Source organism: Pelophylax lessonae (assembly GCF_965119305.1).
Source record: "Pelophylax lessonae genome assembly, chromosome: 4".
Taxonomy (NCBI): Eukaryota; Metazoa; Chordata; class Amphibia; order Anura; family Ranidae; genus Pelophylax; species Pelophylax lessonae.
This window is the reverse complement of record NC_138771.1, coordinates 267,069,400-267,086,774: the sequence shown is the minus strand read 5'-3', so window position 1 is coordinate 267,086,774 and position 17,375 is coordinate 267,069,400. Positions and strand designations below refer to the sequence as shown.

The following is a 17,375-nucleotide window of genomic DNA, read 5'->3' as shown; positions in this document are numbered from 1 at the left end:
TCATTTGCTGCTCAGTGATTGCAGTATTCTAGTCTGCATCTACCCAGGGTACTACTTAAAATCTGGACAGTTAGTGGGTCCTGAGGAGAGGCGTTAATCACTGCTCTATGGGAATGGTGAATTTCTACCTGAGAACTGCCCACTGTATGCCCTCACCTCTTCAGGGACCAGTCCCATCTCCAACTGAAAGATTTGATGTCGCTAATAGCAAGTATCCATGTCAATGCCTATGTGATGTGGACACCCAGAAGAAGGACCAGTAGAGGAGAAAGACACGGACCACATGACTGTGGCTTAAAGTAAGTGAAATGGGCATTTCATTTCTTTTTTCCATTTCAATCTTTACATGTAATTCCAGAGATGCGCTTTAGAGGTAAAGCCTAGTGTATTTTCAGTAACCACATGACAATTATTGCAGTGGTTACCTTAAAGGAGATTTTTAATTAAACTTTAACACATTAAAATCCTAGGTCTTTCATATTTTAGTTTTTCTAAAATTCTGCTGAAGAAGAGGCCAGTATGCCTCAAAAACTTGGAATACAACGTATTTAGATCTAAGCTTCCACAATGCAAATTTTGATTTTAATTGTGTTGCTAAATTTGCAGATTTGAATTACCACCAATTACCCCTGTGCGCATTTTAAAGTGACACTAAACTCATTTTGTTTACATCAATCTTTCTATAAGTATACCTATTTTTAAATCTCTTACCATTGCTTTCAGGCTTCCTTATTGTCCTGTACAAGCTCCCTATCCTCCACTGATGCACTTCACTGCTACTAGTGTAGAGCAAACAGTGGTGCGATTTCTGGTCACATGATCAGCTCTATGCGTACTACAATTTCTATGGAGTTGAATGCCCACTATGGGTGGGCAGGAGGGGCGGCTACCCTGGGCGCTGTGGTATCATTTGAGGTGGGGGGGGCACCACAAGGAGATTGGGAGAAGGAGATTTGTGTTGAGAAGGGGAATTTGGGGGGCGGCAGGGGGCAAGAATTGTTCCAGGAGGGAAAATTTGGGGAAGTGTACTAGGAGTGGTGATTTGGGAGGATTTGTGTTAAGAGGAGGGATGGGATTTGTGCTAGAAGGGGGGTTTGTGTTATAAAAGTAGTATGGTAGAGGGGAAAAAAAAATTTAGGGGACATTTGTGCTAGTAGGGATGATTGGGGGTGTTTGTGCCTATACTCCTTGGGGGGGGCATGTTTACCCCTGGGCTCTAGATGACCTTTCCCGGCACTGGTAGTCCATCTTGGGGGCAACCAGGAAAGGGTGGATGTCCTGTGGCTTGTGCTATGATGCATTGCTCAAAAGTAATGCAGATATGTTACTTTGTGTAAAGCCTCATTAAGGGCTTCAATCGAAGTGAACAAGCTGCCTTAATGCAAATTTTGTCAATGCATGCATCGGTGTGAACCAGACATTAATATTTTACATACTCCTTTTGACGCACATGAAGCCCTAGGTGTATACATGTACAGGTATAATTACAAACTATTCTTACAAACAAGGTTATGTTTAGCATTTATTGATGAATGTGTCCTTACTTCTCACCAAGCATTTAATCATGGATCAGAAATGAAGTAAAGATAAGAACCTTTTGTAAAATATATATTAAACATACCTCTTTAAATGTTTGCAGTCTAGAACTGAACCTTGTAATTTACTGCTCTACAATTTGATTGCCTATTTAATTGACATAATTGGCTGCAATCACAGGTACTGATTATATTAGTCTGTCTTTACATAAAATTGTATGCATTTTGAAATCCATTTAAATGTTATTCTTTTACAAAATATGCAGTACGAAAATCCAAACCAATGCTATAATACATGGGCCCTGACAAAGTAAATGCAGATTTAACTCTATAACAAAGATAAAAATATCTGTTTTGGTGGACTGACAGTAGCAATTTGCTTAACATTGTCAATGCATTTTGGGACTGGAGAGTTAAATCTGCATTTACTTTGTCAGGGCCCATTTATACACGCATTACCCCACAATGTGCATTGGTGTACCCGTGCTACAGTGCGTTGCAACCCATGGTAATGCACTACAATACATTTTTTTGCCTTAGCAAAAATGCAATCTAAAGCTGGGTACACACTTAGTTATTTTTTTGTTCAACCCAAACTGACAGATCGCCGTACCAACAGAAGCGATGTTGGTGTGACGAACTCCTGCTGTGCCTTTGTGTTATGAGAGGGGGACTGTTCCCAACCCGCCAGAACACACTGATCAGCTGCTGGTTTTCCAGCAATACAGTTCAACAGAAGACCAGCTTCTGTCGGGCAGACAGCTATGCACACTGTCTGAATGTTGGCCAATTCCTGCTGAATGAGCGGATATTTGGATCGTTTACAAAAAGCCTACATTTTGGTCCATGGTATTATGTTGGGCAAGCAATTTAAGTTAATGGATTGCATTGTGATTCATAGAAATGCCCATAAATGAATGTACTGCAATAGACTGCCCTGGTGTGAATGGGCCCTCAGTGATCTATAGATTTTTAGTCTGATATCCACTTTGCCTAGGTATACTCTGTTAATTGCCAGCAATACATTTTCTGGTAAAGTCCCCTGCACCTCTTACCCAGTCCACTTTCGTGTGTTTTCATCTAGCTGCTGAGCATCACTTATATTGTATATATATATATATATATATATATATATATATATATATGACACAACGCACAACATTATGAACTCTGAAAATGTGTGATTGGATGGACAAAATTAATCATCAATAATTCCTGTATAATTTATATATATATATATATATAATTATGAAAATTATACAGGAGTTATACATGGTGATGATTTTGTCCATTCAATCCCACATTTTCAGAGTTCATAATGTTGTGCGTTGTGTCATATATTTATACAATATAAGTGATTTTATATATATATATATATATATATATATATATATATATATATATATATATATATATATATATATATATAGTTTTTGTAACCTAATGTTTTGAGTTTTGAACAAACTCAATTTTAGTCTCCTATTAACCATGGTTTTCTATTCCCGTGAAAGGATTTACATTTCTTTTAGCTGCAACCACACCAGTACTATTCAGAACTGGGTCCCTGCTTCACCCAGAAGTGTGTGCAGTTTTAGAACAAATTACAGGCAACCATTACTTAATCTTAAGGTTTCATCTTAAAGTGAGATCGTTTTTTTTTTTTTTTAAAAGGGATGCAATGATTCTCATAAAAACATGTAGCTGTTTCCCCCCGTAGGGGCTGCCGGATTAAGTGTTTCTTTACCAAAACTGTGCAGAAGCTACCAATCACACAGGCAACAATCCATTTACTCTGGCTGGCTGGATTCCTGAGCTTGGATCAGTACTCCTAATTTCCCATGGCAGCTGCACACCTCCCAACTCCCACCAGGCACTAATTAATGGGTCCTTAAAACCAAATCCTTAGCTCCAGGAGTAATTAGAAATAGGCCCCCAAGCTCTGTTATAGCTGGGATTTTGATAAATGTTCGCAGACTCCAGCAGAACTGCTTCAAAGAGGCAGCAGCCCCTGAGGCTGGTAACTTCTACAGCAGGACAAGAACTCTCCCAGTCCTCTATATTTGGGAAGCCTCCAGAATGCAAGGGAAAACAATCAATCCTTCAGCCTGTGAAATGTAGAACAACCCAAAGAAATCAATAGCTGCTCCAATGACTACAGAGTAGCCAAAAAAAAAATGACCTAGGATCCTATACAAGGAAGGTGCTATATTCACCCCCCCCCCCCCGCTAAAATAGGCCCCGTCTCCTTGGGCTGGAACACAAAAAAATAGCTTGTTGCCAAGAGCGGTGTATCCCATAATAACATGGATGGAAGAGGGGATTAACACGGTAACAAAAGGTATGTGTTCATTCCACATAATAAACATTATTTTAATCCAAGCACAAGACTTTGTACAATATATTGAGAGACTGGTGCCAGGCCATATAAGTAGGGGGCAGCAGACATACTGTATCTTTGGTTCCAAAAAGTAAATACAAGAATTAAAAAATTATCATTGGGATCCATATGCAGAGAAGTTTCAATTTCGACAAAAGTTTTACTTGAATATATACATTTTTGGCAAAACACTTTGTTGGCAGGGTGGAACTGTTAGCAGTTAATTTTTTTTTCTCTCCCTGGGGCCCACCATATCAGGCTCTGTTAGAGCTTCAGGCAAACACTATATTCCTCTTTCTCTAGGTAACTAAACTTGTGTCCAGATTCACAATATAATAGATTGTACTTACAAGACTGCCATAATACTGTCTCCCTCTCCCAGCCTGGTTTTCCCACTGCGTTCCTTATAATTACCGTTATTGAAATTTTTATATATACATATTGTGGGAAAATTAGCTCACGGTAGTGCCACAGACACATCCTGATAGTACATGCTCACTCTCCAGCGACTCCAGCTGCTCCCAGCTGTACTGACCCATGAGCTGACTCCAGTGCAGAGCATCCTGCTTCCCAGGTAGAACCCCGAGCAACAGTGACTCCTGAATATAAAGGGTTTGTGCACGCACTTCATCCCTACTAAGTCTCTAAGAAGCCTCCAAGCTCCAAGACTCAGATTAGAACTTACTAAGCCATGAGAAAACCAGCAAGATTGTTTTATTTCAATACAACACATGTCTGAGCCTCTTACTCTGTATGAGTGAGAACCCTAGGTGACACTTACACCTTTTATTATTCAGCGAATCCAGTCTTATCTGGCAAACAACATTTTAACTTATGGGCAGGGCTCAACACACCTAAATAAGGACTAACACCTTGTGCTCACTAAAACTTGTTCTCACTGCAGGAGCTTGCGGTAACGTAAAATTAGCATTAAGATGGCACTCCAACCTAAAAGTTAGCATATGTTATTTGCACGGTTAACCCATTGTGTACGCCACAGTTCTCAGCGATTCATGCTTCACTGTACTTTGACTTCTCCCTATGGATGTAGCAATTCCGAGTGGATACCGCTAAGACTGTACCCCACTCTCTAGCACAGCACGATGTGTCACCTTACTCCCAGTGTCACTATGAGACTTCTCCTGACACACAGGGATTATCTCTTCACTTGCTCCCAAGCTTCTCCACTCCTGAGGGCCCTCTCTCTCTTTTACTCTTCTGTGACCTCCAGGCTAGGTACATAGGATACCTTGTGCTGCAATATCAGTTCCTGTATGTGGGGCAGCGGTCACTAGGGAGGGGGTTAAGCTCACAAACCCCCCACTACCAGGGCCTTCCATCACCCGTGCCAAGTCACCACCACTTTGTGCTGGCTAGCTGCTTTAGCAACCAACATTACTGCAATATAGCCTCTTCTACTTCACTCCACTTGCAGGTTAGACCATTGTAATGCTTCTTCTCACTGGCTCTTCTTTATCCACATTCTAAGCCCTGTTCTTATGATATGCCATGCATACACCCCTTTCCAAGGAACTTCAGACCAGGCACTATCTTAGAAATTTTATTTGAAACTTGTGCAGATACATATCCATATAAAACAGTCTTTTACGGATTTCGTCCATACATGACTCTATTTCATCCTAACTTCAGGCTTCCCCAGTTCATATCTTCAAATAGAGCAGAGTCCTTTAAGTAAAGTCCATGAATCTGTCTTTGATATTTCGACTGGGTACCCACCAAGGGGGAGCCCTCCAAAATTAAAGTAGAGTTACAGTACATGTAGCTGCAATCCTCCTTACAATTCCCCATCCAATGACCCAGCTAGGCTGCCTTCCCTTGTTTTTATAGCCCGCCACAAGGTGGCAGAGCTATGAACATCCGTAATTTGGCAGATTTACATTCTCCTAACTTCCAGACCGCCTGATAGCAAAAACTCAGTAAAACCAGTGCAGAATTACATATGAGGTAGAACCTGGGGAGGTATGTATCCCTGAGTAGGCACCTGCCTACAAACTGCCTAGTGCCAGTAAAGGAGATATATATATATATATACTGTATATATTTTTTTATATATCTCAAATTAAAGAAAAAGTAAACCTTTAGTTATCAAGGACAGAGGCATGCTAACCATTCTTTACTCAAAGCAGCCAAAACAAAGTTAAATAACCACCTACCTTTATAATCGTTTATTTCCAGCGATTAACAGACTCCAAAAAGCAGTTGCACTCTGCAGTGCTCCATTGCAATGGGTCACGTGTGTTGCCCCGCTGCTTTAAACTGTGATGACAGCGAGCTGCAGTGGATTAGCTGCTGCCCAAAAAATACTCTGGCCCTCACTATGATGTCATCACAGCATCCCACACAGACACTACCGCTTTAGTTTTATTTAGATATCAGGGTTACAGATTATTAACTTGTCTCATTGTGTTGAATAATAGCCTTGTGAGGCCTTCTATAAACAATGTATTTTTGTGCACAACATAAAGACTATGCTTTATCTCGGTTCCTATGTTTTATTAACTTTAAATTGTTGAAACTCTATAAATAATATTGAAACATACTGAATAAATATGCAAAGCATGATCAATTTGGTGGCAACACTGTGGAGGCTAGATGAGTAGATATTTCTACCAACTGTTGGCCCCGCCAAACCCGGAACATCAGCTCACTGGTAGGATCAACAATTATTTTTAATAAAATGCAAGTAATTAAAAAAATAAAAGTAAAGCACCCACTGTTATTTTTTTGTATTTTGAGGATTATGTTTTTTTTTTTTTTTTTAGGGGGAGGGGGGGGCATGGGGGGGAGTTACTAACACTTTAAGTAGCAACAAGCAAATATAATGTGAAAATCACATGCACACATGCAAATTTACTTTCAAATGAATGTCATATTAACTGAATATTAACTAAAATGTACTCCTACAAAGATACACCTTAATTTCTCTTTGTGTACTGTATCTGTTTTTTTTTTTTAATCTTCAAATGGTTCATTAATGTGATTAAAGTAGAAGATTAGCATTTGTTTCATAAAACGACATTGCTGTAAAGGTTTAGTAAAGCACACTGTTTCTAAGAGGTGTCCTAGGAGATCTCTGCTTCTCTTCCAATTGTAGCTGTGGGGGGTAGTTAATGTTTCAATATTCCAGTGGGAATAGAAGGTGGGAGCATAGTAAACATACATTTTATGATGCACTTTGGAGGACTCCTGTGAAAGACCCGTGTTTATTTTAACCACAGTATGATCCTTGAACTGACTGCGTTTAAGGTACTGTATATTTATATCTATTTTATTTGGAAGAGATTTAAATGTAGGATGCAGTATACATTTTTTTTTAATGTAATCTTAACAATACATGCAATTAAATAGTAGTTATTAGTTTGATGCATGATACCAATATTATGTGTTTTTTGCTAGCTAAATGTCAGGAATTGATGTGCACTTAAGAAAACACATCCCCAGTGTAATATCAACTTCATGGAAAAAAGAAGTCAGTCCTAAAAGATAAATATTTTTTAAGACGACTTTCATTTGTCCACTTCTGAATATGCTATTTGCCTGCCCACCACTGATCTTATTACTTGGAGGCACTCGCCTGGAACAGGTCAGTGACTCAAATTATCAAAATGATCATGTTAGCATGACAGCCAGGCAAATAGCATTTGTAGTTAGAGAAGTCAGCTGTATTTTTTCAGTACAGGCTTTTATTAACCACTTGTCTAATGGACAATTTATAAATGTTTCACACACATGGTACAATCTGCATCTTTTGCTAGAAATTATTTTAAACCCCCAAACAATTACATATTTTCTGAAAGCAGAGACCCCAAGTTTTTGGTAAAATAATATAAAAGATGGAGTTGCACTGCCAAGTAGATACCAAGCATATCAAGCCTTGAAGCTGCATGTGCCTGTAAACTAGCAAAAAAGAAAAATGATGGTACCCAAAATTCTCTGTAGAAGATGCTGTAAAAGCTTTTACAGGTTATCAGTTTAGAGTTAACCACAAATTATGGCCCCATAATTTTTGCTCCAACTCTGGCAGTCATGCTGATATTTCACTTGTGTGGTGTCATTTATTTTTACATAAGTGTGCTTGCCCAGAAAAGAGAATTCCAGGATTACTTTACCTTTAAATGGGTAATTTGCCAATAACCAAAATATTTCCATGCCAGAATGGTCTGGCCACTAGAGCTTTTTTCAGTGAATAAGGCTTCCTCTGATTGGCCGAGATGGAGATTGCGATGTCAGTAAGAAGGGAGTTAACAATCATGTTTGTATTTTTCTTTTTTTTTATGTGTTAAATTTCATCATACATACAAACCTTTATTTTAGAAACTGGCTGCCAGTAATACTGCATAATGCCACTATCAGATCTCCATCTACCTGCAATCAATAAGACTGGAAACAGCATGGACAAAACTATGATCCTCCCAGGTCTTGTTGATTTTTTCAACATAAAGAATAGTAACATTCACAAGAACAAAATGCAAGGCCACAATATACAAAACAGCCAATTTAAAAATCTGCCAACAACAATAAGGTAATGTACAACCTTATAGCATGTGATTAAGAAATAACAATCCTAGCTCTTCTTTCATTTTCTTGGTAACCACTATTTTCTTAAAGAGTAACTCCACTTTCCTGGAGGAAAAAAATAGCAAATAAAAAAAAAAACAATATGGTGTATACAATTGTGACACAAATCATATTGTAATTTTATGTTATTAAAAATTACCTTTTCTTTTCAATCTGCAGCTGTTGTAATTTTCTGAAATTGCAATGCAATATGGCTACCTGGAGCTGTACACAGAATGTATACTGATCCCACCCCAGAAACATAATTTCCTGCTTGTGTGATTGGCTCACCAATTTTCCCAGAAGTCTGTCTAAGATACAAGTCAGATTTCTGGCATCCCCTGCAGCAAAAATGTCATTTTTGGTGAGATACTTCCAATAGGAACACGTCTAGAGGGACGAAGGCCCGGCAGATTTCCTCATTAGAGCCCTGAAGCTGCATAGCTGATAGATAATTATGAAATCAATCCCATTAGACTCACTCAGCATAGAGGAACAAACAATGATTTCTTCAGAATAACAAAAGGTAGGAATCTGCAACAAAGTTTGTTAAAATCCCTGCAATGTACAGAGATCACCCAGAGGGGAATGTTTTTTTCTCAACAAGGTTGGAGTTACGCTTTAAATGTATAATTTATAATACTGTAAATGGCTTGGATAAGCTATGAAACATCTAAAAAAATCCAGTTAAATGTGATGAACCACTATTAGCATTTCCAAAAATTTAAAAAATGTTTACCCCAAATCAATACAGTAAGGAATGGCTTTCCAACAATACGGGACATTGAGTAATAACTACGTTACGGTATTAATTTATAGAAAAAAAATCATGTTATGCTGCTTCTTACTTGAGGCTGGGTTCATATATGTGCGAAATGGATGCGGGTTTCCCCACATCCAATTGGCATGACATGCGAGTGTGACCGGCTCTCAATTGATCAGGTTCACACAGGTACGGGGCGGCTGTGGAGCAGAAATTTAAATGGGTCCTGTGTGTGTTTAGGTCTGGTTCAGGTGCAAATTCAAGCAAAAATTCGGACCTGAATCAAACCTGTGAACTGACACACACCGGACCCCAGGCAAGAACCTGCTGCCACACAAAATTGAACCTGGCCTGAGTTATACAGTATAGCAGGGTTATAATGTCATTCAATACTGATTGCTTAGGTAATCATTTTGCCTGAATCTCAAGAGTCTAATAGGGGTTTTCTACTCACATTGGAGAGATTCCCATTTTATTATAGATTGTAGGAAATAAACAAAAAAAGAAAACTGACAGAGGCTTTACCAACCCACCTACCATATCCTAAGCTAACATTTTGGGACAAATACTTGTTAAGGGGTGTATTTATAAAAAAAATAATTTCTCACTTACTGTAAATATTCTTATTGTAAAATTGTGCAAATGGGGCAAAGATTAAATATTAGGCTAATATTATAACACCTGTGCAATGTTAATTAACAACAAGCTCATAGCAGCTGCACTCTCTCAAAGCAGACGCATTGATTTGTTTTGGACAAAATCGTGTAAAGTGCACTACAGTACTCTTTTACATCTACATGAGTTGGATGCAGTCAGGTCCATAAATATTGGGTCATCGACACAATTCTAATCTTTTTGGCTCTATACACCACCACAATGGATTTGAAATTAAACAAACAAGATGTGCTTTAACTGCACACTTTCTTGGGTTCTTGGGTCATTTTCCCTTCAGTTTTGTCTTCAGCAAGTGAAATGCATGCTCAATCGGATTCAGGTCAGGTGATTGACTTGGCCATTGCATAACATTACACTTCTTTCCCTTAAAAAACTCTTTGGTTGCTTTTGCAGTATGTTTCGAGTCATTGTCCATCTGCACTGTGAAGCGCCGTCCAATGAGTTCTGAAGGATTTGGCTGAATATGAGCAGATAATATTGCCCAAAATAATTCAGAATTCATCCTGTTGTTTTTGTCAGCAGTCACATCATCAATAAATACAAAAGAACCAGTTCCATTGGCAGCCATACAGGCCAACGCCATGACACTACCAGCACCATGCTTCACTGATGAGGTGATATGCTTTGGATCATGAGCAGTTCCTTTTCTTTTCCATAATCTTCTCTTCCCATCACTCTGGTACAAGTCGATCTTGGTCTCATCTGTCCACAGGATGTTGTTCCAGAACTGTGAAGGCTTTTTTAAATGATGTTTTTGGCAAATTCTAATCTGGCCTTCCTGTTTTTGAGGCTCACCAATGGTTTACATCTTGTGGTAAACCCTCTGTATTCCCTCTGGTGAAGTCTTCTCTTGATTTTTGACTTTGACACACATACACCTACCTCCTGGAGAGTGTTCTTGATCTGGCCAACTGTTGTGAAGGGTGTTTTCTTCACCAGGGAAAGAATTCTTCAGTCATCCACCACAGTTGTTTTCCGTGGTCTTCCGGATCTTTTGGTGTTGCTGAGCTCACCGATGCGTTCTTTCTTTTTAGGGATGTTCCAAACAGTTGATTTGGCCACACCTAATGTTTTTGCTATCTCTCTGATGGGTTTGTTTTGTTTTTTCAGCCCAATGATGGCTTGCTTCACTGATAGTGACAGCTCTTTGGAACTCATATTGAGAGTTGACAGCAACAGATTCCAAATGCAAATAGCACACTTGAAATGAACTCTGAACCTTTTATCTGCTCCTTGTAAATGGGATAATGAAGGGATAACACACACCTGGCCATGGAACAACTGAGCAGCCAATTGTCCCATTACTTTTGGTCCCTTAAAATGTGGGAGGCACATATACAAACTGTTGTAATTCCTACACCGTTCACCTGATTTGGATGTAAATACCCTCAAATTAAAGCTAAAACCACATCTTGTTTTGTTTCATTTCAAATCCATTGTGGTGGTGTATAGAGCCAAAAACATTAGAATTGTGTCGATGACCCAATATTTATGGACCTGACTGTATATCCAAAAACAAAAGAACCTAAATAAGTAATGAAGGTATTAAAAAATAAAAAGTTTGATACAAATATCATTCAAGTGAAATGTGCCAAAAATTGCCAGTGCCTGAATTAAATTTGTGATATTCCATTGTGATGAGCAAGTGCAAAGTTTTCATCGAAAAAATTGATTGGTGTATAGATCAATCAAATCCTCTAATGATCGATACCAGTGTTCTTAAAGTGACAGTGCATTGCTATTTCACTTCAATTCACTCCAAGTGCATTGTGCCTCAGCCCCAATGGGTCAAGACTGACCAAATGTAGTTGACCTCCTATGGCTTATGCCAAAAGGGATCAAAAGAAAGCTTTCTGCAGCTCTGCTGTGTGTGGCTAGATGTCCCTAATGCTGTTTTTTTTTCTTTACACAGACCAGTTTGAGCTCAACATGTGTATAAAGCAGAGAGAGATATTATCGCACAAAAACATCTTTATTAAAACATTGACACATTATAACAAACTACTCACATTGTTAAGTGCCTCCCTGGCACCCAGGTATCATCTGCCTGTAATTGTTATAACTGCTGCTGGCCGCCACTCTAAAAGCGAAAGCTGATGCTACTGTGTATGGACTCAGAAAGCCGAGAAAACTGTTTGCCCCACTCGCTGGACAACTACATTTGGTGAGTCTGGACCCATTGTGGTTGGGGAACAGTGCACATGGAGTAAATTGAAGTGGAAAAGTACAGCACTGTCACTTTAAGAGCACTGGCATCGATCATTAGAGGGTGTGACTTGATTTTTAATGAAAACTTTGCACTTGCTTATTACAATGGACTTTCTTGTTTGAATGTTTAATGAATATTATATTTATGGAGTCATGCATTGCACTTTAATTCAGGCACTGGCACTTTTTGACACATTTTACTTGAATGATATTTGTATCAAACATTTTCTATATTTAAAAACCCTCATTACTTATTTAGGTTCTTTTGTTTTTGGATATATCCAGCACATGTAGATGTAAAAAAGAGTTGCGCACTTTATACCATTTGAAGATTAAATATTATTAGGCTATTTTCTCTCCAGATTTGAATGTGTGAATCAGGAAAAGACTACATTATGGCCATTAGATGGAGCAGGTAATCATAGCAAACATTTATGTCTCATGATTGTCAACTCTATCTAGTGGCCATAATGCAGTATTTTCCAGAATCATGCATTCCATGGTGAGAGAAAATAGCCTTATATCATTTTGCCGCATTCTCACAGAATGAATGTACATGCAGTTTTCAAGGGCAAATAGCTCTGCAAACCTTTTATGAATACACCCCTAAAGGCCATACACACTTGACTGAAATCGGACGAAATATCCTCCGATTTTTCTCTCTCTTGCTCAGCGTTCATAACCGTTTTTAGTTGACAGTGCATAAATGCTCACGAAATTTCTCGTCCAATTTTTTTTTTTCCCGGGACATTTGTTCCTAGACTTCCGGGTTGTCAGCAACTTCAGATCATGCGCGGTCTTTCGTATCCGATTTTTCACGGATGTACTGCATACACATTAAATGAAAATTGGTCGTCTGGGGACGGACGATAAAAATTTTGGTGTTTGTCCCTCCATTTTTTTTCGTTGAAAATGTCGGCATCGGCTGCTGAAGGTGGTGTACACACTAGCCGAAAACTGTACGATTTTACCTGGCAGATTTTCTACTAGTAGTGTGTACCCCACTTAAGTGTTAAAGGTTCACTTTTATAGATAAATTAAATTTGAGGGTGCAGTTTAAACCTAAGTTAATTGGTATAGTCATGTGAAGGGTTAAAACCTGGTAGCGCATTTATTGTTTGGAATTGAGAAAAACAAAGTACTGTGCTTGTCCATTTCCAGCTGTCCAATTCTTTATTGTTGTAAATTACATTAATGTTTCATTGGTAGCCAGAGGGTTACAGTAGCCATTCACTGATTCCAAGGGCCTAGTTTGGGTTATGTAGATGGCCAAATGCAGCATGCTCAGCTTGCATTTGAGATCAATTGAAAGCACTTCTGAGATTCTTCTGAAGGTCTTTTAAGCTACTTTTGTATTCCAGTTGTCTTGTATAGGGAGAAATGCAAATACAATTGCCTATGTACAAAAGCCCTTACTATAATATGTGCTCATTATGGACTATCTGGCAAGTTATGATGTCTATTCTTTAACCACTTAAGCCCCGGAGGATTTGGCTGCTAAACGACCAGAGGGTATTTTGCGATTCGGCACTGCGTGACTTTAACGGACAATTGCGCGGTCGTGCGACGCTGTACCTAAACTAATTTGGCGTCCTTTTTTTCCCACAAACAGAGCTTTCTTTTGGCGGTATTTGATCACCTGTGCGATTTTTTGATCACGCGCTATAAACAAAAAAAGAGCGTAAATTTTGCAAAAATAGCAATATTTTTCCCTTTTTTTTATATGAAATTCCCCCCAAAAAAAATGTAAAAATCAAAATTTTTTAATATTTTCGGCCAATTTGTTTTATGCTACCTATGTTTGGTAAAAAAAATCGCAAAAAGCGTATTTTGATTGGTTTGCGCAAAAGTTATTGCGTTTACTAACAAAGGGAAAGATTTTTGTCATTTTTGTTGTTTTTTTTTTTAACGCGTAATGGCGGCGATCTGCGATTTTTTTTGCGGTACTGCGACATTGCGGCGGAAAGATCGGACCCTTGACTGACATTTTTGACACTTTTGGGGTTACCAGTGACATTTCTACAGTAATCAGTGCTATATATATGCACTGTTACTGTAAAAATACACTGGTAGTGAAGGGGTTAACTTTATTTGAGAGGGAGGGGCTGTGTGTGTCCCTAGGGGCGTGATTCTAACTGTGATTGGCTGTGGCTTCAACTGTATGCAGAGTGATCAATGGATCTACATAGTAGATCCATGTGATCAGCTCTCATACAGAGAGGAGAATGACAGGCAGCTTGTTTACACAAGCTGCCTGACTTTCTCCCTCTCCCCCGCCGATCGCAGAGTGGCCGGCGGCGATCGGGTCCGCCGGTCACACGCGCGGGGAGGTCCGTGACCACGCGGGAGCGGGAGCGCGCCTCCGGCGGCGCGCGCTCGCTCCCTAAACCCTCACAGGCGAGCGACGTAGACCTACGTCACTTTGCCTGTGAGGGGCTGACCGCCGCCGTAGATAGTCGTGCGGCGGTCGGCAAGTGGTTAATAGCAAGTGATGAGACATACATATCAATCATTCCTTTTGTCCCTGTGGCCAATACACATACCACTGATGTACCAGAGCTACTAGTATATTTTTTCAATAACATAGTCTGCTACACTTGTCAGTGTGACTTTTCTTTATTATATGTGTTTAAACCTATACATTTCCTCTGCACTGAATGTAACAGTTTCTTCTATGGTCTAGTACTCATGCATCAGAGCAGAAGAAAATGTAGACTGAAGTGGTTTTGGGGGCATATAAGCAGCAGATTTGCATGTTTCCACCTCATGTTACTAAAGAAGGGAATAAGTCTGGAGGAGTCTGTCTCTCTGGATTTGGGAAGAGCACACTGATGTACAATATAAATACCTTCTATTTTAATAGGGCTGCTTCTGCAAGCTCTGGTAATCAAAACTGTAAGCATGCAGCAGTTTGTTAGACTGTTTTATTGAAAATAATACAGTACTATTACTGCAAGGAATGCTTTTGCTTTAAAGGAAATAGCTATCAAGGAAAATCTGCTGCATCACCTAATGGATTGACCAGTTACTGCCATTGATCACCCATGGGAATAGATAACAAAGTCTTTTCTGTGCCAGTTTGCTATCCTAAATGAATTAACTGCAATCAATTGCACAAATTGTACTGATCAAGCTTTTCTTTAAGTAGGGAAGGTAATTTATACCATTTATGCAGTGTCTGACTTAATGTGGGACTTAACTGTTGCATTCTTAACACAACATTAACCATACAGCTAAATACCTGGATCATATTCCTTCACTTGATGTCCTGTAAATATATAGTAAAATGTAATGCCGTATGCTGTCTCATTAGAATTTTTAAATGTGAGTTTACTTCAGCACAAATATGTGTGCAAATAATATACAAATATACAGTTAGGTTCATATATATTTGGACACAGGCACAATTTTAGATTTTTTTCAGGTATTTACTCAAAAAATATTCAAGCTATAGTTACATAATGGATATGGACTGAACATGCACACTCTTAGGTTTAATTGGAGGGTATGTACATCCAAATCGGAGGAAGGGTTTAGGAATTACAGCTCTTTAGAATAGCCATCCCCCGAAAAGTAATTGGACAGTTGAATCAAAAGCTGTTTCATGGCCAGGTGTAGGCTACTCCTTCGTTATTTCTTCATCACTTAAGCAGGTAAGAGGTTTAGAGTTGATTTTAAGTGTGGTATTTGCATTTGGAATCTATTGCCGTGAACAGGCCATTGCAAGGCTTTAAAAACCAAACAAATCTATCAGAGAGATAGCAGCAACATTAGGATTGGCCAAATTAACAGTTTGGTACATTCTGAGAAAAGAAGAACACACTGGTGAGCTCAGCAACAGAAAAAGGCCTGGACGTCCATGAAAGACAACAGTGGTGGATGATCACAGGATCCTCTCTATGGGAAAGAAAAACCCATTCACAACATCCAGACATGTGAAGGACACTCTCCAGGAGGTGGGCGTATTGATGTCAAAGTCTACAATCAAGGGAGAACTTCACAAGAGCAAATACAGAGGGTTCACCACAAGGTGCGAACCATTCATAAGCCTGAAAAATTGAAAAGCCAGATTAGACTTTGCCAAAAAACATCTAAAATGCCAGACCGGTTCTGGAAAAGCATTCTTTGCAGCAGAGATGAAACTAAGAATAATCTGTACCTTAATGACAGAAGAAAAAAGTGTAGAGAAGGCTTGGAACAGCTCATGATCCAAAGCACACGTCATCTGTAAAACATGGTGGAGGCAGTGAAATGACATGGGCATGCATGGCTTACAGTGGTCAGTGGACAGACTAGGTCATTGGTGTTTATTGATGATGTGACAGAAGCAGTTGGGTGAATCCTGCAGTGTTTAGAGATACTGTCAGCCCAGATTCAGTCAAATGCAGCAAAGTTGCTTGGACAGCGCTTCACAATACAGATGGACAATGATCCAAAACACATTGCAAAAGCAACCCAGGAGCTTTTGAAGGAAAAGAAATGGAGTATTCTGCAATGGCTGAGTCAATCATCAGATTTCAACCCAATTGAGCATGCATTTCACTTGCTGAAGGCAGAAAGGCCCACAAACAAAGATTAACCGAAGACAGCTGCAGTTAGAGCCTGGCAAAGCATCAGAAAGGAGGAAACCCAGTCTTTGGTAATGTCCATGGGTATCAGACTTCTGGCAGTCATTGCCAGTAAAGAATTATCAACAAAATTATTATATTCATTTGTCCACTTCAAATTCATTTAGATTTTTTTTTTCGTTTTAATTTCATTCTGGTGACATACAGAGCCAAAAAATATGAAAATTGTGTCTGTGTCCAAATATATATGGACCTAACTGTATGTGAAAATATATTTTGGCTGACACCAACTAAGTGTTCACATCTCCATTTATATGTAAAAAAAAAATATATATATATATATATATTTAAAACTTTAGTGCCGCGCAAGTTGACAGATAATCTATTGCTGTGTGTGCCCTAGTGCATTTATTTTCAAAAATAACTAGTAGTACTTCAATTCATCTATCTATCTATATATATATATATATATATAATATATATATATATATATATATATATATATAAAATACAGCTTAAATTGAATTCACCCTTGTCTATATTCAAATAATTACAGAAATACAATTTTAATTCATCTACTGTATATTCAATCAATAAAGTGCTATTTATGTGCCATTAAGGATCCAAACAAATAACTCCAAGTCCTTGGTAGTATGTGTAAAACTTCTTTG

General features: G+C 38.7%; 1 protein-coding gene across 2 annotated transcripts in view; it reads left to right on the top strand.

Moving 5' to 3' along the window:
• Positions 1 to 7,067: 7,067 nt before the first annotated feature.
• The window catches only part of LOC309555246 (uncharacterized protein), a 53,188-nt gene continuing 42,880 nt past the window's right edge, over positions 7,068 to 17,375 (top strand). Inside the window, exons 1-2 of one of the 2 annotated variants that reach the window (XM_082257144.1) lie at positions 7,068 to 7,179; positions 8,248 to 8,455. In XM_082257144.1, coding sequence (XP_082113270.1) covers positions 8,274 to 8,455 — 182 coding nt within the window. In that variant the 5' untranslated portion in view covers positions 7,068 to 7,179; positions 8,248 to 8,273. Of the gene's footprint in view, positions 7,180 to 8,242; positions 8,456 to 17,375 lie in introns of those variants that run through there. The other variant, XM_082257145.1, reaches the window with a different exon arrangement.